The sequence below is a fragment of the Rana temporaria genome, chromosome 12, assembly GCF_905171775.1.
Source record: "Rana temporaria chromosome 12, aRanTem1.1, whole genome shotgun sequence".
Lineage (NCBI taxonomy): Eukaryota > Metazoa > Chordata > Amphibia > Anura > Ranidae > Rana > Rana temporaria.
This window is the reverse complement of record NC_053500.1, coordinates 99895253-99922332: the sequence shown is the minus strand read 5'-3', so window position 1 is coordinate 99922332 and position 27080 is coordinate 99895253. Positions and strand designations below refer to the sequence as shown.

Sequence of the window (27080 nt, the reverse complement as noted above, 5' to 3'; positions counted from 1 at the left end):
CTTGATGGGTGGGGGATGTTCTGGTGTCTCCCTGCTTCTCAAGCCTGGTGAGGGCAGAGGCTGTCGGAGGTCCCGCACCGATAGGCCGGAGAGCCCGGGCTGGGGGAATCCACATGCTGGATAGTGTGGAGTCTCTTGTGTCTGCTCTAGACCGGTCCGAGTGTCGGGTGATGTCATTTCCGGATGAGGTGGGACTTCTGGCTGTGTGCAGCGGCTTCCAGACAGATGCTGGAGCACAGCAGGGGGTGGTGGCCTCGGCGGTGCTATTTCTGGTCCTCGCTGCGGCGTAATAGACCGGAAATAAAAGCTGCCAGACGGCTGCTGCACTATGGGAGAATGGAGCCAGAGGAACCAGCAGCGGTGGTGGGAGCAGAAGCCACGAGCACCAGCCCAGGTAGCAAGAGGCAGTGGTCTCTGTTTTAAGTTACCTGGGCTATGTATGTTCTCTGTCCCTCCCCTGTAGTGTGGGGGAAGGGAGCCTGCCTCACACTACACGGTGACTTCTCTGGGTAGTGTGTTTGTTGTTTATAGCAGTGGTTTTGTGGGGTATGCTTTGTTCACTGACTGTTTGGGATCTGCTGGGGAGGAGATGCAATGTGTATATATTGACAATGTGTTTGTTGGCTTGGTGTATTTCAGAAAGCTAAAGGAAAGACTAAGCATGTTTCTCTTATCGTCCATGGACGGACACAGCTCCTTAAATCTTGACAAGTAATAATAATTAATTAGATAATGAAATACATGTTACATTAACAGAGTTGAACAGCCCTGCCCAGGGGGCGGTCCCTCCAGACATAACCCTCCTCACTGCAGCATGCAGCCTCAGTTTCGTTCTGCCTAGCAAGGAGGACGTATGGCTCCCTTTGGGCCCAGCGCCCTGAGGAGAAATTTAATTTAATTTTACTTTTTTTTGAAGAATCTTCTTTCAACTGTTGGCTGAGACAGGCTGGATAATATATATCCTTGTAGTCTACTCGGTCCAACCAGCAAGCGTGGGCACACCTTTGCAAAGAGGCTGGGTCTGCCACGCCATAACCCATGACCTCAGGGGTGGCCGGTGAGCTTTGCTCCGAGGTCCACATATGACTGGGCTGTGGCGTTATCTCACTCACAGTGGACCGGGCCAACAGCTACCTCCATTGCGGTTGTAGTTCTGTCAGGAATGCGTCAGCGAGTCCTCGCTCGGACGGGTAAGTACATTCCCTCCTGCTTCGGTGGGTTGGTACGGCTGGGCATTTCTGGGGTTCGGGGGTCCTCTTCTCCTCCCTTCTCTGCTCCTTTTCCCTTGCTGCATTGCTAACATTGCCGCTGTCAGGGGGAGGGGGCCTTCCTGAGGGGACTGTTATCTGGCCTGTGTTTTTTTTTTTTTTTTTTTTTTTTTTTGTATGGGGCTTTCCTGTGAGGGGTTTTTCACTGTTTAAAGGCCCTAGGAGGCTTTTCCTGTTTAAACACAGCATTTTGCCACCATTTGGCACACAGGTCCCTGCAGATGCTGCACAGTTACCTCACGGTTCTTTTCCTCTCACACACTGTGTGCTGAGAGCGGCCGGCAGCGCTGGGCAGTCTCCTCCTGAGATGAGTCCCCTGGGTACCCCTGATCAGCACAGCAAGTGGGTGAGAGGCCCTGAATAGGGCTCTAGGAGCTTTTGTTTATTTGTAAGGACAGGTGTGCATATTATACATACACACTATGTAAATATTATTAATATTTGGAGTCAGTATCTGGGTCCTTCCCCCAACATGCTGGTGGTGGCAGCAGGTGTTGGCACCTGGGATTCCCACAGAGGTTTCATTGTTAGTCCTGGACACGTTTTGTGCCAGGGTGGGGATGGACTGCGGATGGGCGGTAAAAGAGTGCCCCCTTCCCCCGTTATCCCCTGGGGAATGCTCTGTTATGGAGCCATGGACCAGGTACCTGGGTAGTAAAAAAAAAAAAGCAGGATAAGGCGTTAATGGGTGCGCTGCTCACTGCTGCAAGGGACTCTTAAGCTGGATAGTGCAGCTGGGTTTCCGCCGAGAGCTCGGTCTTTTTTGGATCACACAAATCCGATCCCTCTGTGTAGGTTTTTTCCTTCTGTGCCCTTCTATGATAATTTGATAAGAGGCGGAATGAGAACAGCCGCTGAGGGCTTTTGTAGTCCCTCACCGCCAGGCGGTTTAATGCCCCTTTTGAGGAGAGCCTTTTCAAATGGTGGGCTTCTTCTCCGGTGGTGGACCCTCTGGGTGTCATGTATAGGTGACCACTCTCCCTATTGCGGGAACCCCCGCTTGTATGGATCTGACTGATAGAAGATCCGAAGTACTGACCCGTTCCATGTTTACCATGCTGGGGTCTGACTTGCGGCCTTTTGTGGCCACTACTCTGGGGTCTCAGTCGGCGCTGGCGCCATTTTATGGGAGGTTTTTCAATTACATTGAAAACTCCCATTGTCGGCTATTTTGTCGTAGCCGCGCTATGGCGCAGCTTACATTGCGGTCGGCCATTTTCCTGTGGCCACGTTCTGAACGCTCGGCGGCCATCTTGGAGTAGTCCTGACTCCTAGTGCTGTATACAACTCACGGAATGAGCATTTTGCACCAGACAGTGGAGGAGCACTGACTCTCTCCCAAAGTTATTAGGCTAGCGGACCAGCTGGTCCAGGGCCTCATATAGGTCTGTGATGCTTCATTGAATGCTGCGCCCTTGTTATCCAGGGCTTCTGTTTCAGAATGGCTTTATGCACACGGTGGTGTAGTGGTTAACTTCATTACTTGGCAGCAAGAGAGTCATTGGTTCAAATCTGGACACTGACGCCAATCTGCCTGGAGCTTGCATTGTCGCTCCCTGTGTCTGCGTGGGTTCCTCCGGGTGCTCCGGTTTCCTCCAAAGGCATGTGTGCATACACCTACGTAATATACATACACATTATGTGTGTGTGTATTATTTAGGGGCAAACCTCCCAGGCTGTCAAAGGCCCAGCTGGGGGACTAATCCGTCCCTGGGTGCGTAAGCCAATCACGCCGGCACCCAAATCCTGCCAATGTTTGTAGCCTTCCCTTCCTGTCTCTAGGTTGGAGAGGTGGCTTGCAGGTTCACAATTCAGTGAAAACTCCCTGCTCTCTGACCAGTGGGTCCCTGCTCTCCGACTAGTGGTCTCTTCGGAGTACTAGATAGGGTTTCCTCCTATCCACAGAACGAAGTTCTTTCCTTGTGTCTTCCTCTCGCGACCCGTCGGTCTGCCTTGGGCAGTGTGGGACTTGCTAAGCTGTGGGGTTATTTTACCTTTCCTGCAGGATGAGAGGTTTGGGGTTTTCTATGGTCCTCAGGCCCTAAATACCTTTTGTGAACGTCGGGTAGTTCCGCTGGAAATCCATTAGTTATATGGTAGCTGCGCTCCACCTGGGGGACGTCCTGGCATCCTCGGACATCAGGGACGCATACATGCATGTCCCGTTTTGCGCATTTCAGTGTTTTTTTCTGTGCTTCGTGATGAGAGAGGGTCTCTGTCAGCCTGTGGCCCTCCCTTTTGATCTGGCGTCAGCACCATGGGTTTTCAGCTGGGAGCTCGCACTTATCCTAACTTTGTTGGGACAGCGAGGATTTGCCTTATTGGCTACTTGGACGACTTTCTTCTGAGAGCAGCTTCTGTCTCAGACTTAGTGGATGTGTTATCTGGGCATTCTAGGTTCCGACTCAGTGTTGGAGTATCTAGGGTTGATCCGGACTCCTCGGTGGTGAAGGGCCTTCTTCCTCTGGAGAAATTGTAGACTCTTCAGTCTGCGGTGAAGGTATTGGCATCACACAATCGGTGGTCTCTCCGGGCTCCTGCTGGTCTGGGGCCTGTGGGTAGACTCCTTCGAGGCGGTACTGTATGCTCAGTTCCACACTCGGGTTTTCCAGGGGAAATACTGTCCAGGTGGTAAAAATCTCTTGTCTCTAAAATCATCAGATTCCGCTGCGCCACCTAGTCGGAGATCCCCGACTCTTCAGTCCGGGAAGTTGTTTCTTCCTTCCAGTGGTCGGTGTTTACGACGGATGCCAGCCTCACGGGTTGTGAACCTGGGTGGTCCAGTCGGCCCTGAGTTGCTGGACTTGCGTGGATCTACGGCCACACCTCCCTGAATGTGCCCGCTCTCGTCTGGTCTGGGTAGCTACCCAGGGTCGGCCTGGCTAGTGCCTGGGTGGGAGACCGCCTGGGAATACCAGGTGCTGTCTACCATTCATTGTCCTACTATTTTAGGCGATTAGGCTATGCTTCTCCTCGTGGTCGAGGAGGTTGCAAGGTCGTCCGATCTGGTTTCAGCCGGACAACGCCACGGCCGTGGCTTCGGTCTACCATCGGGTATACCGGCAGGCGGACTACTGGAGTCGCCAGATGCTTGACCAGGGCGACTGGTCTTTTTGCTTGGGGTGTTTCGTGCTTGTCGAAGTTAGTGGCCAGGTCTAGTGATCTGGTACAGGCGCATTAGTCGCGCTGGTGGCCCTGTGGGGTCTGTATAGGCAACTTTTTGACGTTCCTCCATTGTAGTTGCTTCCTCGGCTGCTCCACAGAGTGAAGGCTGAGGAGATCCCAATGATTCTAATCGCTCCAGATTGACCTTGGCTTCCTTGGTACGCCAATATCGGGCGCCTGGTAGCGGAGGTCCCTCTGTCTCGAGGTCCCATACTTCCTCCTGTTGTACAGTCACTGACTTGCTCAACATGGCTATTGGAAGCCAGACTTTAAGTGACCGGGGTCTGTCTGACTCTGTCATCTCAACAATGCTGAGGGCATGGTAGTCTTCTTCCGGAGGATCTACTGTTACACCTGGATGGCCTACATCTCTTGGTGTGAAGGGATGGAGAGACGTCCACGGACGTACTCGGTGTCCAGTGTCCTGCTGTTTTTACAGCTTGGAGTGGATCTAAAAATTGCTTAAAGCACCGTTTGGGGGCAGATTGGGGGCAGATTTCAGCCTTGGCTGTGTTCTTTCAGTGGCCTTTTTGAGGCCCGTTCCCTGGTGGGTCCCTTATTGTGTGCAGGGGGTTTGTCATATACTACCCCTCTTGGCCCATCTCTTTCCCCATGAGTTTTGATTCTAGTGCTCTCTTCAGGAACCTTCCTTTTGGAAACTTTAGAGAGATTTTCTCTTGACACTATCTCAGAAGGTGGCCCCTTTAGTGGCCTTTACAACTCTGTTAGAGGGGTTTTTGAGTTGGCGGTCTTGTCTTGCAAGCCGCCATGCTTGATCCTCCATAGGGATTAGGTGGTGGTGCGCCCGCGACCTTCCCTTCTTCCGAAGGTGGTTTCAGCCTTTCACCGGAATAAGGACATTGTTCTTCCATCCTTCTGTCTTCGGCCTTTTGAAAAAAAATTAAGTTTTTTATTTTTTTCTGTAGTTTTTTTTTGTAAATAAGTACGTTTTCTCTTTCAATTACGGGCACTGATATGGCGGCACTGATGGGCACAGATGATATGGCACTGATGGACATCGATGAGGTAGTACTGACGGGCACAGATGAGGTGGCACTGGCGGCGCTGGTAGTTGGCACTGATGGGCACACATAGGCGGCACTGATGGGCACACATAGGCGGCACTGATGGGCACACATAGGCGGCACTGATGGGCACACATGGGCGGCACTGATGGGCACACATGGGCGGCACTGATGGGCGGCACTGGTGGGCACTCATGGTGGGCACTGTGGAGTGGCACTGGTGGGCACTGTGGGGTGGCACTGGTGGGCACTGTGGGGTGGCACTGGTGGGCACTGTGGGGTGGCACTGGTGGGCACTGTGGGGTGGCACTGGTGGGCACTGTGGGGTGGGAACTGTGGGGTGGCACTGGTGGGAACTGTGGGGTGGCACTGGTGGGAACTGTGGGGTGGCACTGGTGGGCACTGTGGGGTGGCACTGGTGGGCACTGTGGGGTGGCACTGGTGGGCACTGTGGGGTGGCACTGGTGGGCACTGTGGGGTGGCACTGGTGGGCACTGTGGGGTGGCACTGGTGGGCACTGTGGGGTGGCACTGGTGGGCACTGGTGGGAACTGTGGGGTGGCACTGGTGGGAACTGTGGGGTGGCACTGGTGGGAACTGTGGGGTGGCACTGATGGGCACTGTGGGGTGGGCACTGTGGGGCGGCCTTAATTCGGCTTGAAGAGCTTTGTGGGTGAAAACTTGGTCGGGCGATTCAGCTTCTAAAACTAAGCTGTGTGGGCTACCTTTTGAGGAGGACCTGGTATTCGGCCCCTGGACAGAACAGCAGATGGGGGGAAAAAAGAATTTCCAGTCAATAATGTGACACCACAACCTAAAAAATGTCGTCCTTTTTACCAGACCCGGGACTCAAATGAAACAGAACAAAAAAGACCTTGGCGGTCCCAGAGAGGTTGAAGGAAGTCTGGGGTATTGTTTCATTCCCCCCCCCCCCCAGCCAACCCGCAAAGGCTCAGTGATGGTCTCCCGACTGTGGGAGGACGGCTCCAGTCGTTTCTTCCACAGTGGGAGGGGGCAACATCCAGTGTGTTTTTCTCTCAAAGTAATCTCTGAGGGCTACGCACTGGAATTCTCGGAAAGCCCACAGTGTCGGTTTTATATGACACAGCTACCCAGAGATCAGGAAAGGTCTTTGGCAATGACATCACTATTACAAGATTTCCTTCAACAGAAGGTAATCATCCCAGTGCCCCAGGAGGAGCAAGGTCCTAGGGTGGTGTTCACATGTATTTCTAGTGAAAAAAACTTTGGTAAAATTCAGGTTAATACTGAATTTTTAAAATCTTAAACCGGTCAATTCGATACAAAAAGTTTTGGATGGACTCAATTTACTCGGTGAGAACTTCTTCCCACAGGGTGCTTTCTTGCTTCCATAGATCTGAGGGACGCATACTTGCATGTGCCAATAAAACAGACGTCGCAGAAATATCTGCGTCTGGCAATCAGAGCAGGAGGAGCGGTGAGGCACTTTCAGTTCAGGGCTCTTCCATTCGGTCTCTCTTCCTGCCCAAGGATCTTTACGAAGATCATGGCAGAAGCGTTGGCACTGCTCAGGTTGGAGGGGGTATCTGTAGTACCCTATCTGGACGTCCACCTGTTCTCCAGTTCAAAAGACCTGTTGTGCAGGAATTTGAAAAGGGCACAGAGCCATTTAGAAAGCTTGGGTTGGATTCTGAATAGAGAAAAATCAAACCCAATTCCTTCTTGGGTGATCATTTTCCTAGGCTTTGTCATCGACTCGGTGCAGGAGAAAATTTTCCTCCCCAGAGGAAAAAAATTATAAAGGTGCAGGCGGCAGTAAAGAGAGTGCAGACAAACCTATCTGTTACAGTTTGGGCAACCATGTCCACGCTGGGACTTCTCACAGCCTCAATTCCAGCTGTTCAGTGGGCCTGCATCCATGAGAGAGACCTCCAACAAGCTATTCTACAGAATTGGACCTTCAAGGAGTCTCTGGAGAAACGGATCAGGATCCCATCTCCAGTAAAAAAAACTATGGTGGTGAAGGCAAACAAATCTGAGTTTGGGTCTGTTATGGACCTTCCCCACAGCAAAAATCCTGACAAAAGATGCGAGCTCCTGGGGGTGGGGTGCTCATCTCAAAGACCAGATGGCCCCAGGGGTCCTGGTCAGTGGAGCAATCCAGGAGGTCCTCAAACTGGAGGGAACTAAGGGCCATTTTTCTGGGTTTGTGGGCCTTCAGACAGACGATCAGGGGCCAACACATCTAGGTGTTGTCAGAAAATGCCACAGCAGTGGCCTATATTTTAAGGCAGGGGGGCACAAGAAGCAGGTGTCTTCTAAGCTTGGCCCTACAGACTGACTTTGGCAGAGGACAACGTGGCATCTTTAACCGCAGTGCACTTGAAGCGCAACCTAAACCAGCTGACTTTGAGCAGGAGAAGGGTACTAGAGTCCGAATGGAGCCTAAATCCAGAGGTGTCTCAGAGGATAGTAGACAGATGGAAAGCGCCCCAGGTAGACCTTTTTGCATCACAAAGGTCCAAGCAGAGGGTCTGCACGCACTGACTGCTCGCTGGTCCTTCCGTTTGTGTTATGCGTTTCCCCCTGTGCAAATGATCCTTTTTAGTGCTCAGGAAGCTACAGGAAAAAAAGGGACAACCCTAATTCTAGTGGCCCCGTATTGGTCCAAGAGGCCGTGGTTTTCAGTCCTACTGAAGTTGGCGGTAGAGTTCGAAGGGACCTGCTGTCTCGGGGTCCTCTTCTGCATCCCAACAAAGGTCATCTCAAACTGGCAGTTTGGTTACGGAGGAGCAAATCCTGAAAAATAAGGGTTTATCCGATCGTTTCATTTGTACTCTGCTAAATAGCAGGAAGAAGGTCACAAGGGCAATTTATTTTAAGACTTGGAAGTGCTTCAATTTCTGGTGCATTTCTAATAAGTCTCCCAGGTGAACCTTTTCCATTCTGGAATTTCTCCAGGATGGGATGGAGAAGGGTTTGGCAGCAAGCACCTTAAAAGTTCAGGTAGCTGTGCTATCGGTTTTTCTAGAGAGAAGGTTATCTCTAGACTCTTAAATCATTAGGTTTTTCAAGGCACTAGCTAGGGCTAGGCTCGATACCATTTGAGTGTTTTTCCCAAATGGGAATTATCAGTTGTTTTGCAAGGTCTATATAGAAGACCTTTTGAACCACCAGAAGAAGCCACAATTGTTTTGGTTGTTAAAATTAACACTGCTGGTAGCAGTCCCCTCGGCCAGAAGGATCAGTGAGCTTCAGGCGTTATCCATCATTAAGCCCTTCTTGACAGTTTTCCCAGATTGGGTAGTTATCAGGACAGACCCGGGGTTCTTGCCGAAGGTTGCTTCAGTTTTCCACAGATCCCAAGAGATAGTCCTACCAACGTTCTATCTGTTTCCAACTTGCCCTAAAGAAAGATTTTCATAGTCTGGACTAGAGGTCGACCAATATATCGGCCGATATTTGGCAATTTTTTATAAATCGGCATTGGCCGATTATTATCAAAATTAGGCCGATATTTAACACTGACCGCCGTTCCTCCTCCCTTCTCCACACTCGGCGGCTCTGGCAAGCATCAAGCACTGAGTGTGTGAAGCTGACAAGTAACAGAGGAGAGCCGTCAAATTGAGCTTGCGGTGGGCGGATCTCTCTCTCTCTCTCTTCCCCCCTCAGTGTGAAACCTGCCAGTGCCACCTGTACTGAGGACATCAAGTGTGTGCTAGAGTGACAGAAGCAAGCAGGAAGCAGTGGCTGAGTTTTTTCTTTTAATTAGCCTAAAATATCAGCCACAAATATCAGCATCATATATCGGCCGTCCAAATTTCTAAATATCTGCATAGGCCAGAGAAAAAAACATATTGGTCGACCTCTAGTCTGGATGTCAAGAGATGCACTTTACGCTATCTGGAAGTAACAAATTAGTTTGGAAGGTCTAACTCTTTCTTTTATTTTCTGGGCCTCGTAAGGGTTACGGAGCTTCTAAAAGCACGTTTGGTAGGTGGCTATCCACAAAGCTTATGTGGCTGCAGGAATATATCCTCCCGCAGGGGGAGTGGCCCATTCAACACGGGCCGTAGCAACGTCCTGGGCCCTCATCAGAGCGAATCTGCAAGGCGGTCAATTGGACGAGTTAATCCAGCTTTACTCGTCATTTATAGGATGGACTTGCTCTGGCAGCAGAGCAATCGTTTGGCAGGAAGGTCCTGCAGGCGGTGGTTCCACCCTAAGAGTAAGTACTCATTTATCATCTCCAGGTGCTGTCCTGAAAGACGAGGTGAGAAAATCTTAGTTAGACCTACCAGTAACGGTATTCTACGAGTCTTTCAGGACAGCACCGATGGCCCACCCTTGTTTATAAATGTTAATGTGTATGGTTGCTATGTTCTGCTTATATAATTTTCGCATGGCCAGAGGTACTCGATAACAACTGAGGCCATGGTGGAAGTGTCCAGGCTCTAAAGGAATGATTGCAGTGTTTCCTGGGAAGTGGGTGGAGCTGTGCTCTCTCCAGATGCTGTCCTAAAAGACTCGTAGAAATAGTTACCGGCAAGTCTAAGGTTTTCTTGCTCTTTCTCTGGATCTTATTTCTCCTCCTTCTCTTCTACCTTCTTTCTGGTACCTCCTCTTGTCTGTTTATACCAAGGCTGTCCTCTGGGATTGATGGCAGAAGTTGTGCCAACCCAGGGACATCCGTGAAAAAATTGCCTGTTTTCTTCAACACTCATTATTCTTTGATACAATCATTTATAGTACATAATTGTTATTCGATGGTTATCTTATAATTTCTATAATTCTATAATCTCTATAATTTTTTTTATTTTTTTTTATGGGCTCTTTTGTACTTTTTGATCAATACTTGCCCCCTGCGTGGGCAACTTGTATGCTTACACTGAATCTTTTACACTGAATGATGAAAACCAATAAATACATTGAAACAGAAAAAAGTTAAAGATCAAATGCTGATCAATTTTGATGTAAAGAATGTTTTAAAAATTGTGTGTGTATTATGTATTGCATGATGGGCAATAGATTCATTTCAGTGGGCTGCCCTACCTGCAGGAACAAAAAAGGGAAAAAAATACGACCAGTGTTCTAAAAAAAAAATTCACAGATAACGTTCTTGTACCTTTTTAATTTAGGTGCTGCTGGTGGATGTCCCAGTGTATGGCTGTGTATGATCTGTCGATCGAAATTTCTAGCCCTTGATGAATTTTAAGAAAATAACATTTTTGTATTCGTCAAATAATTTTCTGAGTTTGAGGACACCACTCCCACCCCTCCTTGTTGTTATTGGGTCATTTGCCAATGTGTGGGTTCTTTGTAAAGTGTTCTACTCACTGCCCGAGCTAGAGCACTAAATGCAGCAGTCCTCTTAGCTGCTGTTTACTTGTGACTAGCAGTGTATCCCCTGCAGATGGAACTATTCGCCACTGATTTTAATTGCTCTATCAATGGCTGGATCCCTCAATGATCTCTTAGAAGAATGTATGGTGAGAACAAAAATTTGATTTATATTTGTATTGACTACACTTTTTTTTTTTTTTTTTGTAAGCATATTACTAGTTAACTGATGTTCAGAATGACACGTGTTTCAAAGTAAAGTTTTACTTTCACAAATCACTTATGCTGACATTTTTCTAACTTTTGCTTAATCCTTAGGCCAAGGATCTGCCCACATTAAAAGATAATGATTTCCTAAACGAAGGACAAAAATTGCATGTAGGTGAAGAAAACAAGAAGATATTTCTTGAAAAGCTAAAAAGAGATGTGGAGGTGAGAGATGACACTTTTATTAAAGTGTAACTTTGGAATGTGTTAATGACCAACAGCAACATGCATGTCAGCTCAAAATACCTTGTGTCATCAGTTTAGCCATTGTTACAATCATTTTGAAAGCTCAAAACACAATTTATATTATCGTCAATGGAAGGACACAGCCTTCACAACTCTTGACACGTGGGTTATGTTCCTGTTCATAGGAGAGGACTAGGCAGAACATGTTGGATATTTAAATACATGTTACTTTAACAGAGTTAAACAGCCCCGCCCAGGGGACGGTCTCTCTGGACATAACCCTCCTCCCTGCAGCATGCATCCTCAGTTTTTTTTCTGCCTAGCAAAGGAGAAGGATGTGGCTCCCTTTGGGCCCAGGGCCCTGAGGACATTTTTCGTTTTTATTTTATTTTTAATTTTCTTTATTTGAGAATCTTCTATTAACTGCCGGCTGGGTGACAGGCTGGATAATATAGATCCTTGTAGTCTCCTCAGTCCGGCCAGCGAGCGTGAGCACACCATTGCTAAGGGCTGGGTCTGCCACGACATACCCCATGACTCTGGGAGTGGCCGGTGAGCTTGTTGCTTCAGGGTCCACACATGACTGGGCTGTGGTGTTGTCTCACTCACAGTGGACCGGGCCAACAGCTACTCCAACACGGTTGTATGCCTGTCAGGAATGCGCCAGGGGGTCCTTGCATGGACGGGTAAGTACAGTCCTTCCTGCCTCGGCGGGTCGGTACGGCTGCGCTTTCCTGGGGTTAGGGGGTCCTCCTATCCTTCCTTTCCCTGCACTCTGTCATATTTTCCTCTGCTGCGCTACCGCTGCTACTGGGGTGGACCTGTGGGGGGGCTCCTTTTCCCACCCGGGGGACTGTGGGGTGTCTGGGCCCATTTTTAGCTGTGGGGGTGTGCTTTGCCTTGGGAAAGCCCCATTCGGCCTTCTCATCCACATCGCGTTTCGCCTCCATTTTGCCAGCGCCATTTTTTTGCAGTCTGCTGTTTGCATTGAAAATTCCCATTTTACTGTGGCCGTGCCCTGTTCTCTCTGAGGCGTCCGGCGGCCATTTTGTGTGGGGTTTTGGCCTCTAGTGCTGGCTTTTTATACGGCGTGCAGCACATATCTCCTTACAGATTTTTACCTCACAGCTTTTTCCTCACAGCACACGCTTTGTACAGAGGGCGGGCAGCGGCGCTAAGCAGTCTCTTGTTGGGTTGTGAGTCCCCTGGGTAACCCCCCCCCCCCCGGTCAGCGCAGCAAGGAGGGTGGGCTTTTTCAGTTCTTGAATAGGTCCCTGTGTTATGGAGTCAGTATCTGGCTCTACTTCCCCAAACATGCCAGAGGTGGCAGCCAGTGCTCCTGCACCTGCAGTTCCCATGGAAACATTTGTTGCCATGGTGGAAACGGCGTGCGGGCGTAAGGGGGTAAAAAGTGCCCCCTCCCCCACCATCTCCTGGGGAATGCTCTGACTCAGACCCGGGGCCTGGCTGCGGCACAGAACCATGGTTCTGGGTTGTCAGAGGATGTGGTCCAGGACCTTCCTTGTGAGGAAGACTCCTCACTTGGGTCAGTACAGGACAGGGCACTTGTTAGTGCGCTTATCAGTGCTGTAAGGGACTCCCTTAAGCTGGATAGTGCAGCTGAGTCATCCACTGAGGGTTCAGTTTTTTTTGGGTCCTACATGTCGGACCGCTCTGTTAAGGTTTTTCCTTGTGTCCTTTTTGACAAGTTCATTGATAAGGAATGGGAAAAGCCGCAGAAGTCCTTTGTGGTTCCTCAGCGCTTGGCGGTCCCTTTTTGAGGACAGCCTTTTGAAAAAACGGGCTTCTCCTCCGGTGGTTGGCCCCCCGTATGCCCGGTTAAATAAGGTGACCACTCTCCCTATAGAAGTGACCCCTGCCTTCAAGGACCATACTGATAGGAGGTCCGAGGTGCTGACCCGCTCCATGTTTACCATGCTAGGGTCTGCATTGCAACGTATTGTGGCTGCTACCTTAGTTTCTCAGACACTCACTGAATGCGCAAAGGTTTTGCACCAGACTGTGGAGGAGCACCAGCTCCCTCCTGAATTTATTTGACTGGCCGACCAGTTGGTCCAGGGCCTTGTATATGTCTGTGATGCTACGCTGGATGCAGCCCCCTTGATATCCAGAGCCTCTGTTTCGGCAGTGGTTTTACGCCGCCTGATTTTCCTGAAATGCTGGTCCGCTGACCAAGCATCCAAAAAAGCCCTGGCTGATTTACCCTTCAGGGGTGAGAGACTTTTTGGTACCTCGCTGGACGACATTAAGGATGTCGCTGGGGGTAAGAGCACTCTCCTCCCTCAGTCCACCAAGGGGAAATAGCCGCGTTGTAAGCCGGGTCCTTCGTTTCCCACTCAGAAGAGGTATTTTCGTCAGTCGGTGTCCACGGGTAAACCCTCCCAGGCCAACAAGGGCTCAGCTGGGTGCGTAAGCCGAACAAACCGGCTTCCAAGCCCGCCACCGTGTGAAGTTTTGCCCTTGCCCGACTCATGGGTGGGGTGATGACTTTGCAGGTTCACAGCCCGGTGGACCTCGCTGCTCTGACCAGTGGGTCTGCGGTGTGATTTCTTCGGGGTACAAGATAGTGTCTTTCCTCTCCACCGAACAGATTCTTTCCCTTCATTCTCCCTCTCCTTCCGGATCGTCGGTCTGCCCTATTGGGGGCAGTGCAAGACTTGCTAAGTTGCGGGGTAATTTTACCCGTTCCGAGAGGTTTCAGGGTTTTTATTTAAATCTGTTTGTAGTCTCCTTTGTGAGAGTAAGAAAGTTCCGCATGGAATCCATTCACTCGGTGGTGGCTGCGCTCCATCTGGGGGACTTTCTGGCATCCTTGGACATCAAGGAAGCATACTTGCATTTCCCAATTTGCGCAGGTCACCAGTGGTTTATGTGCTTTGCGATAGGGGAAGACCCTTTTGGACTAGCGTCAGGGCCTGTTTTAACGTGCATATGTCGCAGGGTGGTACTGCGAATGCACCTATAAATGGTGTGCCAACGCCCCGATATTACAAGAATTTGAGCGAGAGACTATTGAATTGGGCTTTGAGGGCACACAGTACAATTTGTATAGAAAACTAGAAATTTATTAATATGAAATATCATAAGATCAGACAGACATAAAATCAAACCATAGAAATTAGGTCAGTAACTGGTACTACAAGGGTAATAGCAACAAGTATACAATCTTATTATGCACAAGCTTCGTTTACAAAGCACAGTTACAGGTACAGTGTTGAGTTGTATATCCCATGTAGTATTCCGGAGGTTAATGGAGGGCTTGCTCTACATGTTACGCGCTTAGCGCTTCCTCAGGAGCATAAGATATTGCATAAGTAGGCCGCATTGGGAATAAACAAGCGACAATCGTGTATTAACCCCACAGTGGCTGGGTATACACAGAATGTATCGGTCCAGTCTAACGTGGGGGTATTATCATAAACACGGATTTATAAAGGTATTCGGGCAGTCAATTGCTGGTAAGCAATGAAAATTCAAATCCAGGGGTGTGCATGCGTGGTGGTTCAGTGCTGAAAATACTGGGCTGGTTGCAGGTAAGGGAATAGGTAAATCTAATGAGGCAGTCTGTAAATCCTCATTCCATAAGGTAGAGGATATAGTATAAGACTACCAAGTGGAAAGGATGACATCGGCGTCATCCTTTCCACTGGGGACAGGCGTGGACTCGTGTGCTAATTGGGCTGCAGGATCTTGTCTTGGTAGTCCTATACTATATCCTCTACCTTATGGAATGAGGATTTACAGACTGCCTCATTAGATTTACCTATTCCCTTACCTGCAACCAGCCCAGTATTTTCAGCACTACTACTTATGCAATACTTATGCAATATCTTATGCTCCTGAGGAAGCGCTAAGCGCGTAACATGTAGAGCAAGCCCTCCATTAACCTCCGGAATACTACATGGGATATACAACTCAACACTGTACCTGTAACTGTGCTTTGTAAACGAAGCTTGTGCATAATAAGATTGTATACTTGTTGCTATTACCCTTGTAGTACCAGTTACTGACCTAATTTCTATGGTTTGATTTTAGGTCTGTCTGATCTTATGATATTTCATATTAATAAATTTCTAGTTTTCTATACAAATTGTACTGTGTGCCCTCAAAGCCCAATTCAATAGTCTCTCGCTCAAATTCTTGATATTCTTCTGAGAGCAGCTTCTGGCTCAGAATTAGAGGTGGATGTGTCTATAGCCAGCCAGACCCTACAAGAATTCGGGTGGGTGTTAAACATCCAGAAGTCGGTCCTGGTACCGACTCAGCGCTTGCAGTACCTAGGGTTGATTCTGGACTCCTCGAAGGCGAGTCTTTCTTCCCCTGGAAAAATTGCAGACTATTCAGCCTGCAGTGAAGCTGTTGGCATCCTGCAAATGGCCGTCTCTCTGTTTTTGCATGCGAGTCCTGGGTCTGATGGTAGCCTCCTTCGAGGCAGTACTGTATGCCCAGTTCCACACTCGAGTGTTGCAGCAGGAGATCCTGTCCAACTGGAACAAATCTCCATTGTCTCTGGATCGTCAGATTCAGGTAAGCCACCTAGTCAGTCTCTCTGAATTGGTGGCTGAGATCCCCAGCTCTTCGGTCCGGGAAGTCGTTTCTTCCCTTCCAGTGGACGGTAATTACGACGGACGCCAACCTCACGGGTTGGGGGGCGTCTGGGGGGTCCAGTAGGCCCATGGTTGCTGGACTCTAAAATAATCCTGTCTGCTGATCAATGTCCTGGAACTTCGGCCGATCAGGCTATGCCTCTCCTCGTGGTCGAGGAGGTTTCAAGGTCGCCCAATCAAGATCCAGTCGGACGACGCCACGGTGGGGGCTTATGTCAACCATCATGGGGGAACACAGTGCTCGGCTGCAGCGTCCGAGGTTGCTCACATCCTATGGTGGGCGGAAAAAAGCGTGCTGGCTCTGTCGGCCGTCTACATTCCGGGCGTAGAAAACTGGCAGGCAGACTACCTGAGTCGCCAGATGCTGGACCAGGGAGAATGGACATTGCATCCGTAGGCGTTTCAACTCCTTTGCAGGAGGTGGGGCATACCGGACGTGGATCTGCTGGCCTCTCGCCTCAACCGCAAGGTGTCGTGGTTCTGGCCAGGTCCAGAGATCACTGGGCAGATGCGTTGGTGGCCCTGGGGGACAGTATCGACTAATTTATGCCTTTTCCCCATTGAAGTTGCTTCCTCGGCTGCTCTGCATAGTGGAGGCCGAGGGGATCTCGATGATTCTAATTGCTCCAGACTGGCCTTGGCGTCTTTGGTACGCCGATCTCGTGTGCCTGGTGGCGAATGTACCCTGGCGGTTGCCAATACGGGATGACCTTCTGTCTCAAGGTCCCATACTTCATCCTGCTTTACAGTCGCTTGCTTTAACGGCATGGCTATTGAAAGCCAGGTATTCTTCCAGGAAGTCTTCTTCCAGGAAGATCTACCATCGTACCTGGAAGGCCTACATCTCTTTGTGTGAAGAGATGGAGTGGTGTCCACAGACTTATTCGGTTTCTAGGGTCCTGCTGTTTTTACAGAGTGGAGTGGATCAGAAACTTGCCTTACGTACCATTAAGGGACAGATTTCGGCCTTGGCTGTGTTCTTTCGGCGGCCCATTCTCTGGTGGGTACCTTTTGTGCAGGGGGTTCGTCATATACTTCCCCCCTCTTAAACCACCTCTTCCTCCATGGGATTTGAATCTGGTGCTCTCGGTTTTTCAGGACCCTCCTTTTGAAAACATCAGAGAGATTTTTCTCTTGACACTATCTCAGAACATGGCCATTACATCTGTCAGACGTATTTCTGAGTTGGCGGCCTTGTCTTGCAAGCTGCCATACTTGGTTCTCCATAAGGATAAGGCGGTGTTGCGCCCACAACCTTCCTTTCTTCCGAAGGTGGTTTCGGCCTTTCACCTTAACGACATTGTACCTCCTTGTGTCCTCGGCCAGCGCATCTTAAGGAGGTTACGCTACATACTCTCGACGTTGTACGATTTTTGCGGGTGTACCTGTCTGCTACGGCTCATTTTCGGAGATCTGACTCCCTTTTTGTGTTTGTGTCTGGTCCACAAAAGAGCCTGGTGGTCTCGTCGTCCACCATTTCTCGGTGGATCAGGCAGACCGTCATACAGGCCTAATGCTCTTAAGGGGCGGGCACCCCCCTTTCCGGTCAAGGCACATTCAACCAGGGCAATTGGTGCTTCCTGGGCTTTTCGACATCAAGCGTCTGTCTCACAGTTGTGTAAGGCGGCAAATTGGTAGTCCGTTCATACCTTTTCCAAATTTTACAAGGTTGCTGTGAGTGCATCTTCAGATGCTTCCTTCGGCCACAAGGTTTTGCAGGCGGCTGTTTAAAGTTGCACCTGCTCCTTTGGAGAGCTCTGCTTGTTTGGGGTGAAGTTGTTTGTTTTTACTGATACTGTTCCCACCCCTTGTTGTTTTTTTTACACTGCTTGGGGACGTCCCACTTATAAGAGAAAATAGGATTTTTTTTGTACTCCCCGTAAAATCCTTTTCTCTGTCGTCCATGGACGGACACAGCACCCACTCCTCCTCCTTTTTTAGGTTTGTACTGTTTGTTACAAACTGAGGCTGCATGCTGCAGGGAGGAGGGTTATGTCCGGAGGGACCGCCCCCTGGGCGGGGCTGTTTAATTCTGTTAGATATTTAAAAACATGTTACTTTAACGTTCTGCCTAGTCATCTCCTATGAACAGGAACATAACCCACTTGTCAAGACTTGTGAAGGCTGTATCTGTCCATGGACGACAAAGAAAAGGATTTTACGGTGAGTACAAAAAAATCCTATTATTGCCATTTATATACATCAATATACTTCCATTTTCTAGCAGTAGATTTAAAAACCTTTTAACCCCTTTTCTATAAGGTGTGTGTGTGTGTGTGTGTGTGTGTTTGTGTGTGTGTATGTGTGTGTATATATGTATGTGTGTGTGTATATATATATATATATATATATATATCTATATCTATCTATCTCTTGGTACCTTGTAAATGGGAGTCAAACTATGATTCTTGTTGCACTTTATTGGTTAAAGAGGGGGTTCTCCCATAAATGTTTTTTTACCCTTAGATACCCTAAGATGGATGCTCATTTAGTCTAGGGGAATGGGCTAGTTGTTTTAAAATCCGAGCAGTACTTATCGTTGTAGAGGGCGATCTTCTCCGTCACAATCGAAAGGCTTCCGACGGTCGCATCCATCGCATCACGAGTAGCCGAAAGTCGGTGCGGCTCTATACTGCGCCTGCGCACCGACGTTCGGCTACTTTCGGAAAATCGTGACGCGATGGATGCGACCGTCGGAAGCCTTTCGGAAGACTGTCAATCAAGAAGGAACGCCCAGTCCCGCAGCCCATACCCGGAAGTGGCGGAGAAGATCGCTCTCTAAACGGGTAAGTACAGCTTCGATTTTAAAACAACTAGCCGATTCCCCTAGACTAAATGAGCATCCATCTAAGGGTAAAAATAGCAATTTAGCGGTGAACCTCCGCTTTAACATTAAACTCCAAAATATTTAGAGTATCCACTAGACCAAAAAAATGCTAACATATTGAAGCTACAAAGCCTTAAGGCTCCATGCACACTGAAGCTGATGAACTGTAGTTTATTGGCGTTTTGGCTTTTTAATTTAACTTTTTATTTTTTGCTGTTTTTCGGCGGAAAAAATGCAAAATGCCAAAAACCGCTCAAACACTCCGGTGCCAGCGTTTTTTTGCAGGTTTTTTATCCATAAAAAAAAAAAAGCCACACTGAAAAACGCTGATTGTACCTTTACAACCCCTTTAAGGAAACGCTCAATTTGTTTTAGGATAAATCACATAAATCTGAAACAGACGCTGAATTTTAAAAGAGCCAACTTCCCTAAACTGCAATCCTTACTAGAAGATATAAATGGGATAAAATCTTGGGAAGAAAAAAAAACCTGAGGAAAAATGGGTATGCTTTAGGAGCATATTTTTTTTTAAATCAAGAAAAAGGTTTATTGATGCAAAAAATAGTCAAACAATACTTTAGGATACATACACAGACAGTATCATTACATTCAGGGTAATCCTATGACGATTTAAGAGAAAGGCAGGTAAACTTCGTGCAATTATAATTACATGAGCTAAATCAAACATGTGAGGGGCTTACCCCCACTAGACAGCAGCCAAGAAAAGCCATAGTCTACCTGTACTTCGGATACAATATTATTCAATATGCATCCAGGCCTGCTATCCTGAATTACCCTACCCTCTGATTGCAATAATTGTTTAACCTACCCCATCATAATGCAAGGAATAACATTTACAATTGTAACAATCACATTGATTCTTAAACCACCTCCTGATTCTGAATCCCTCGCCCCACACTCCGCTCCAAGGATCAAAAACTATTTGAGCAGTATTCATCCCACGTTTTGCCAGCCCATCTCCACTCATATCCTGCCCCTTTATCCCTGCAATAGCCTTTCCATAATCAATTGCGTGGGTCCCAGGCCTGGCACATCCAGCCAGGGTTGCCATAATGAGTAGAATTTCTTAAGAGCATTTCTATGTTGGTATGTGACCTTTTCCCTTATCAGTAGGTTATTTACCAGCTTTACCCACTGACCCTCTGAAGGCACTCGGGGAGTGATCCAATATCTGGCGATGGCCTTGCGAGCAACATACAGTAGTCTAAGTACGGCTGTATGGCCACTGGGAGACAGCGAGGGTATCTCGAGGCCACCCAGCAGGCACACCACCGGGTCATGAGGCAACGGAAAGCCATAAGCCTGGGATATAGTATCAATAACATAGTTCCAGTATCGGAAGAGTTTTGGACACTTCCACATCATGTGTAATAAATCTCCCTCCTGCACATTACATTTTGGGCATATTGGGGAATCCCGTATACCCCATTTATGTAGACGAGTGGGTGTTCTATATACTCTATGGAGGAGAAATAGATGAGAAAGTCTGTGTTGCGCCGATACCGAGACCAGTGGGGCAGAGGTCAAACACAGCTCCCATGTATCCCCGTCGATGGGACCTAGGTCCGATACCCACCCTTTCCTACACGGTAATACCGATGCATCATGAGTTACATTAAGCAGTCTGGAGTATACTAGAGAAATCATGCCCTTCTTGTCTACATTAAAAAGCACATCATTATGAAGGGGGTGCCTCACTAGCAAAATTGGAGATAGCCTGACTTCCCTCTGAGCTGCATGTCTTAGTTGTAAGTATTTATAGAACTGAGTTCTGTCCAGACCATACTCTTCCTGCAGATTAATAAACGATTTAAGGGTTGGGCCACTAAACAATTGTGTGATATAGTGTATACCTGCATTTACCCAGGTCCTGAAGCCTTCTAGTTTAAAAAGTTCCCTGTAGTAGGAATTTTTCCAAATGGGAGTAAAGGGGCATACCCCCCTGACATTGAGACTGGAACGAACGTATTTCCACAGCGTATTCAGCAGCACCACTGTAGGTAGGGTCTGGTCCAGGTGTGTGAGCCCTGCTTCCAAGTAAGACACCGCCGGTAGTATTGACCCCGACGGGAGTAGTATGGCTCGTATTGGGTCTCTGAGGTCTACCTCCCCCCAGTCTCCTAGATGCTGTATTTGTGATGCTATGAAGTAGTAGCGAGCATGAGGGACAGCTAAACCACCTTGGTCCTTGGCTAGTTGTAGTGTGGTAAGTTTTATACGTGCCACCTTGCCACCCCAAATTAAATCTCTGAACTGGGCATCAATCTGAGCAAACCACCTGTGGGGAATCCAAATCGGGGTATTGTGGAAAACATACAGAAGCTGGGGGGCCCACACCATTTTAATGAGGTTCGCTCTGCCTGTAACTGATAGTGGAAGTTTTTTCCAGGACGCACATTTCTGTCTGAATTTTTGTAGCAATGGTGCCAGATTCAAAGAGATATTGGGAGGGGTCCGGCGTGACCAGAATTCCCAAGTACCTAAACTCATTTACTACCACAATATCCCTGGCGCAGTCAGGCAGACTGTCTGTTAGGGGGTCTAGAGGCATAAGTACTGATTTGTTCCAGTTAATGCTGAATCCTGATAGTTCGCCGAAGCCTGCGATCAAGGACATCGCATTCCCCAGCGACTTTTGAGTGTCACCCAAATACAGCAGTGTATCATCTGCAAATAGAGAGATGACATCCCGCCCTGCACCCCTGATGAAACCTGTAATGTCGGGTGAAGCTCTCATATGTATTGCCAAGGGCTCTAGGGCTAGGGCAAACAGCAGGGGCGACAGGGGGCACCCCTGCCGCGTGCCCCGGAAGAGCCTGAAAGAGTCAGAGACCTCCCCATTAATTCTCATTCTTGCAGTCGGGGAGCTATACAGTAGTTGGACCCATTTTAGAAAGGATGGTCCCACCCCAAATCTATGCAGAGTCTCCCAAAGATAAGGCCATTCAACACTATCAAATGCCTTGGCCGCATCTAGAGAGAATATAGCTCTATTGCCTGGGTTGTCCACCGGCACCTGTATATTTAGGAATAACCTACGCAGGTTTTGTGCTGTGGACCTCGTAGGGATGAAGCCCGACTGATCCCTATGTATTACTTGGTGAATACATTTGGAGAGTCTGGTGGCCAGAACTCTAGCCAGCAATTTAATGTCAAATGTCAAGAGAGAGATCGGTCTGTAGGAGTCTGGTGAGAGAGGATCCTTACCAGGCTTCAACAGAACCACAACCAGGGCCTCATTCATAGACGGGGGTAGTATTCCAGTTTCAAAAGCTGTATTATAAACTTTTAACAAAATGGGGATGAGTTGCTCAGAGTATCTGCAATAAATCTCAGAGGGAAGACCGTCAGCACCTGGCGCTCGCCCATTATGTGCCTGCGCCAGTGCCTCCAGAAGTTCCTCACTGGTGAGGGGAGCATTAAGCATGGCTACATCCGACCCAGGAAATTTTGGTAGCTGATATTTATCCAAGAAAGAGTGCAGCTGTTCGCTAGTGGGGCTGACCTTAGATAAGTATACGTTTTGGAAAAATTCTTGGAAGCAAGTTATAATGGAACGTGTGGAATGGCATAGTGTCCCCCCCCGCATCCGCTACCACTGCGATATGAGAAGGGGGTTGCTGCGATCTAGCCAGGATCGCCAGCATATGACCTGTATTTTCCCCCTCCTAAAAGTGTCTCTGTTGTAAGAAGAACCTTTTGTTTTCTGCAAGTTGAAACGATGGGTCTTTAAGCATGGTATGGGAGGCCATCCACTTTCTTTTTATGCTATCATTAGATGGGTCTGCCACATAGGCTGCCTCTGAGCTGCGAGCTTCCTCTAACACACGTGTCTCCCATTCCTTAGTGCCCGATTTAATTTGGTTGATAGTTCTAATAAGTTGGCCTCTCATAAAGGCTTTAGCCGCATCCCACACCACCTGAATGTCTGCCGTGCCTAAGTTATCCCTAAAGAACTCCCCAAGTAATGCCGGGATTGGGTCTGGTTCCGGAATAAGAGACAGCCAGAACAATTAAGTTTCCACAGTGTTTTACCTCTTCTTACACCCAGGCCCAGATCTACCGTAAACGGGGAATGATCGGAAGTGTGTCTCGGGTGATATGCCGAGTTCCATACCAATGGTAGTAATAGACCATTACCGAAACCCATGTCTATCCTTGACAATCCCCCTACGGAAGCTGACCTGCAGGAATAAACTCTAGTATCAGGGTTATGCATTCTCCAGACATCAAACAGGCCTAATTCCTCAATTAAACGGGCAAAAGGTGTGGGACCCTTCTTATCCTGCCCCCCCCTGTCCCGCACCAGTCTTAAGTTTGTCCTTCTCGTGATCCATTAGGTTATTAAAGTCCCCTAGTATTAGGATTGGAATACCAGGAAGACAGGACACAAATTCAGCCAGTGTTTTCAATACATTAGATGAGAATGGTGGGGGGATATACACTCCCGCTAGCACACATTTAACCCCATAAAGGGAACAATATAAAAAGACATATCTGCCCTCCGGATCTATCTTAACATTTATAAGTGTGTACTGTGTACCACTACGGATCAGGACACTCACTCCTCTCGAGTAAACCGTGTGGGTAGAATGGTATTGGTGGCAAAATTGCCTAGTTGCCAGTTTTGGGTTAGAACCCGGGGGGAGGTGAGTCTCCTGTAAACAGATTACCTCAGCGCCCAGTCTTTTAATAGTGCGCAGTACCTCAAGGCGCTTCACCGGACTATTCAGGCCTCGGACATTCCACGACAGACACCTAGTTATATTAGACATACTACCGGAATCTCAATATCAGCAGGAGAATACAATCTTATCCCGTATAAGTAAAAATTATCTAAAGCAACATCTTTGACCAACTTGGAGGTTAGAGGCATATCACAAGCACTAAGCATACTACCATTCTGGGACCCCTGTCTACTGCAGTAAGGGAACCCTATTTCGTGATCATGTGGGCTATAGGCTAGGGAGAGCATAGAAAAAAATAGTAAAAAAAACAGAAAAAACAACAAAAAAGTATATAGAACAGTTTCCTGAGAGCAGAGCGTGGCGGGATCATCGCTCTTTAGTACCATATGTAGTGTAGCCAACATGGCTAACGAAATTTTTCCAGGGGGCAAGTTAGGGCCTGAAACAACCCTATTGGGGGCAACAGTGGAAGCGCACCACAGTGTCTTAGAGCTTCTCAACAGCAAAACTCCGGGCCTTAGTGACCAAAGTGAACAAAAACCGCCTTACAAAGGCAACTTGGAAAGTGAGCACATAATATGCTGGGTCATCAGATTAAACTTTTTTTCAGTCTGCCGGTCGTCTACCCCTCGCCTCTTTGATGGATTGCTCTTCACGATCCAGCCAGTGTGCTGCAGTGGCCGGGGAATCAAAAAAATTGGACAGCACCAAAAACCTCTACCCGAAGGCGGGCCGGGTACAACATGGCGTATTTCAAGTCGAGGTCCCTCAGGCGGCGTTTCACCTCCAGGAACTTGCTTCTCTTCTTCTGTAGCTCAGCAGAAAAGTCTGGGAATAGGTTTTTAGTATTGTCAACCTTCAGTGCTGCCGGATTAATTCTGGCATTGTGTAAAGTGGCGTCCCTGTCCCGGTAATGTAGGAATTTAAACAGGAATGGTCTAGGCGGTGCTCCAGGCTGAGGGGGTCTAGATGGCACCCTGTGTGCCCGTTCAACAGAAAACATAGGGGAGAATGCTTCTCTTCCAAAAGCTGCGATCAGCCACTTCTCAATGAACTCCACAGGATTTTTTCCTTCCATTTTCTCAGGTAGGCCTATAGCCCTTACGTTATTTCTTCTCATCCTGTTCTCTAATTCCTCCAAACGAGAAGAGTGTTGGTCTATTAAATGGTTATTGTAGGCTAGGTCCCTCTGCATAGGCCCCATGTCATCTTCAATGGTGCTCACCCTTTCCTCTAATGCCGAGGTTCTTTCTCTCATTTTTTGGGCATCCTGTCTGAGAAATGAGATTTCTGACTTCATCCCTTTTACTTCTGTGGTCAATACTGCCAGGGATACATTACATGAAGTGACTGCAGTAAATATGTCTCTCAGCGTGGGTTCTCCCTCTATGGTAGGACTCCCTGGGCCCTGTGTCTTATCTGGGGCCTGCTCTGGAGTACTCACTGTGTCCCATAGTAGTCCGGCCTGCACCGAGTCCTCCAGGGGCACTGTGTCATCCGCTTCGGATCCTCCGCTCGGTGAGTCCTCCGGAGTGCTGGAGGAAGCCGTAGGTTCTTTCAATAGTGGCTTGGAGAACAGCTTTTCGGCTGCCTCGCGGTGCTTCTCCCTCGCTGTGCGGCCTGCATACGCGCCATTTTGGACCATGAGCTCTGCTGGCTTGTTCACCAGCTGCCGTTTGCCGGACGACATCGCGGGACCAGGACACCAGGAAAGGTATGTACGTGTTCCCCGAGCAACAAGGAATCCTCCGGTGTGGCTGTGGGTGAGTATAGATTTCTTCCGCAGGATGATTAGAAGGATTTTCGGCGGAGCTCACTTCAGACACGTCCGGCTACATCTGCTGCCTGGCCACGCCCCCCTTTAGGAGCATATTTAAATAACGGTATCAACCAGTGCATCCCAATGTTTAAAATAGCTAATAAATGTCCTGGATCGCTTAACTCCAGTGTAAAAATGCATATAAAGCAAATAAGAAGGCCTTCTTCAAAAAATACAAGGCTAAGGGATCATTATCGGCATTACATCTTTACAAAAAATGCAACAAGTAATGTAAGATCGCAATCAGAGCGACTAAGATAGAACATGAAAAGTACATAGCGGAGGAGAGTAAAACAAATTCCAAGAAATTCTTTAAGTACATAAATGGTAAGAAAGGGAGGTCAGATCATATTGCTTCCATAAAGAATAATGAAGGGCATTTGGTTACTAAGGATGGAGAGATGGCAAAGGTATTGAATTTATTATATTTCTCCTCAGTCTTCACGAGGGAAACAGGGGATTCTGTAACCAGCACTGCAATGTTTATCCTCCTGACATGTCATAGGAAGCACCTTCATGGCTAATGTAGGATAGAATTAGAAATAGACTTGAAAAACTTAAAATTACGACCCCTTTCACACTGGGGCGTTTTTTCAGGCGCTTGTGCGTTAAAAAAAAGCGCCTGAAAAAAGCTGCATCTGCAATCCCAATGTGAAAGCCCAAGTGCTTTCACACTAAAGCGCCTGAAAAACGCCCCAGTGTGAAAGGGGTCTTGGCGCCGCTTTACCAACGTTTTTTGGGCGCTGGCAGTGTGAAAGGGCTTTGAAAGCCCTCAGGCTTTCACATTGGGATTGCAGATGAGGCTTCTTTCAGGCGCTTTACAGGGTTTTTTTTTTTGTTTGTTTTTAACGCTAAAGCGCCTGAAAAATGCCCCAGTGTCAAAGGGGTCTAATAAATCACTGAGACCAGATGGCTTACACCCGAGGGTCCTTAAGGAGGAACTCAGTCAAGTGATTGCCAGACCATTGTTCCTAATTTTTACTGACCGTCTACTGACTGGAATGGTACCAGCAGATTGGAGAAAAGCAAATGTAGCATCAATATTTAAATAAGATTCATGAAGAATCGTTCTTGCCAAACCAATCTATTAACATTCTATGAGGAGGTGAGCTACCATCTACAGTGGGGCAAAAAAGTATTTAGTCAGCCACCAATTGTGAAAGTTCTCCCGCTTAAAAAGATGAGAGGCCTGTAATTGTCGTCGTAGGTATACCTCAACTATGAAAGACAAAATGTGGAAACAAATCCAGACACTCACATTGTCTGATTTGGAATAAATTTATTTGCAAATAATGGTGGAAAATAAGTATTTGGTCACCTACAAACAAGCAAGATTTCTGTCTCTCACAGACCTGTATCTTCAAGAGGCTCCTCTGTGTATTACCTGTATTAATGGCACCTGTTTGAACTTGTTATCAGTATAAAAGACACCTGTCCACAACATCAAACCGTCACATTCCAAACTCCACTATGGTGAAGACCAAAGAGCGGCCGAAGGACACCAGAAACAAAATTGTAGACCTGCACCAGGCTGGGAAGACTGAATCCTGCAATAGGCAAGCAGCTTGGTGTGAAGAAATCAACTGTGGGAGCAATAATTAGAAAATGGAAGACATACAAGACCACTGATAATCTCCCTCGATTTGGGGCTCCACGCAAGATCTCGCCCCGTGGGGTCAAAATGATCACAAGAACGGTGAGCAAAAATCCCAGAACCACACGGGGGGGACCTACTGAATGACCTGCAGAGAGCTGGAACCAACGTAACAGAGGCTACCATCAGTAACCCACTATGCCGCCAGGGGCTCAGATCCTGCAGTGCCAGATGTGTCCCCCTGGTTAAGCCAGTACATGTCCGGGCCCGT

General features: G+C 48.1%; 1 protein-coding gene across 3 annotated transcripts in view; it reads left to right on the top strand.

Moving 5' to 3' along the window:
* PIP4K2B (phosphatidylinositol-5-phosphate 4-kinase type 2 beta) overlaps positions 1-27080 on the top strand; it is a 147413-nt gene that overhangs the window by 65288 nt on the left and 55045 nt on the right. For 2 of the 3 annotated variants that reach the window (XR_005744364.1, XM_040329831.1), the window contains exon 7: positions 11098-11211. The exons of the other annotated variant lie outside the window; for it this stretch is intronic. Coding sequence is in view for 1 of the 2 variants with exons in the window: in XM_040329831.1 (XP_040185765.1) it covers positions 11098-11211 (114 nt within the window). In the remaining variant the exon portion in view is untranslated. The remainder of the gene's footprint in view (positions 1-11097; positions 11212-27080) is intronic. 3 annotated transcript variants of the gene reach the window in all.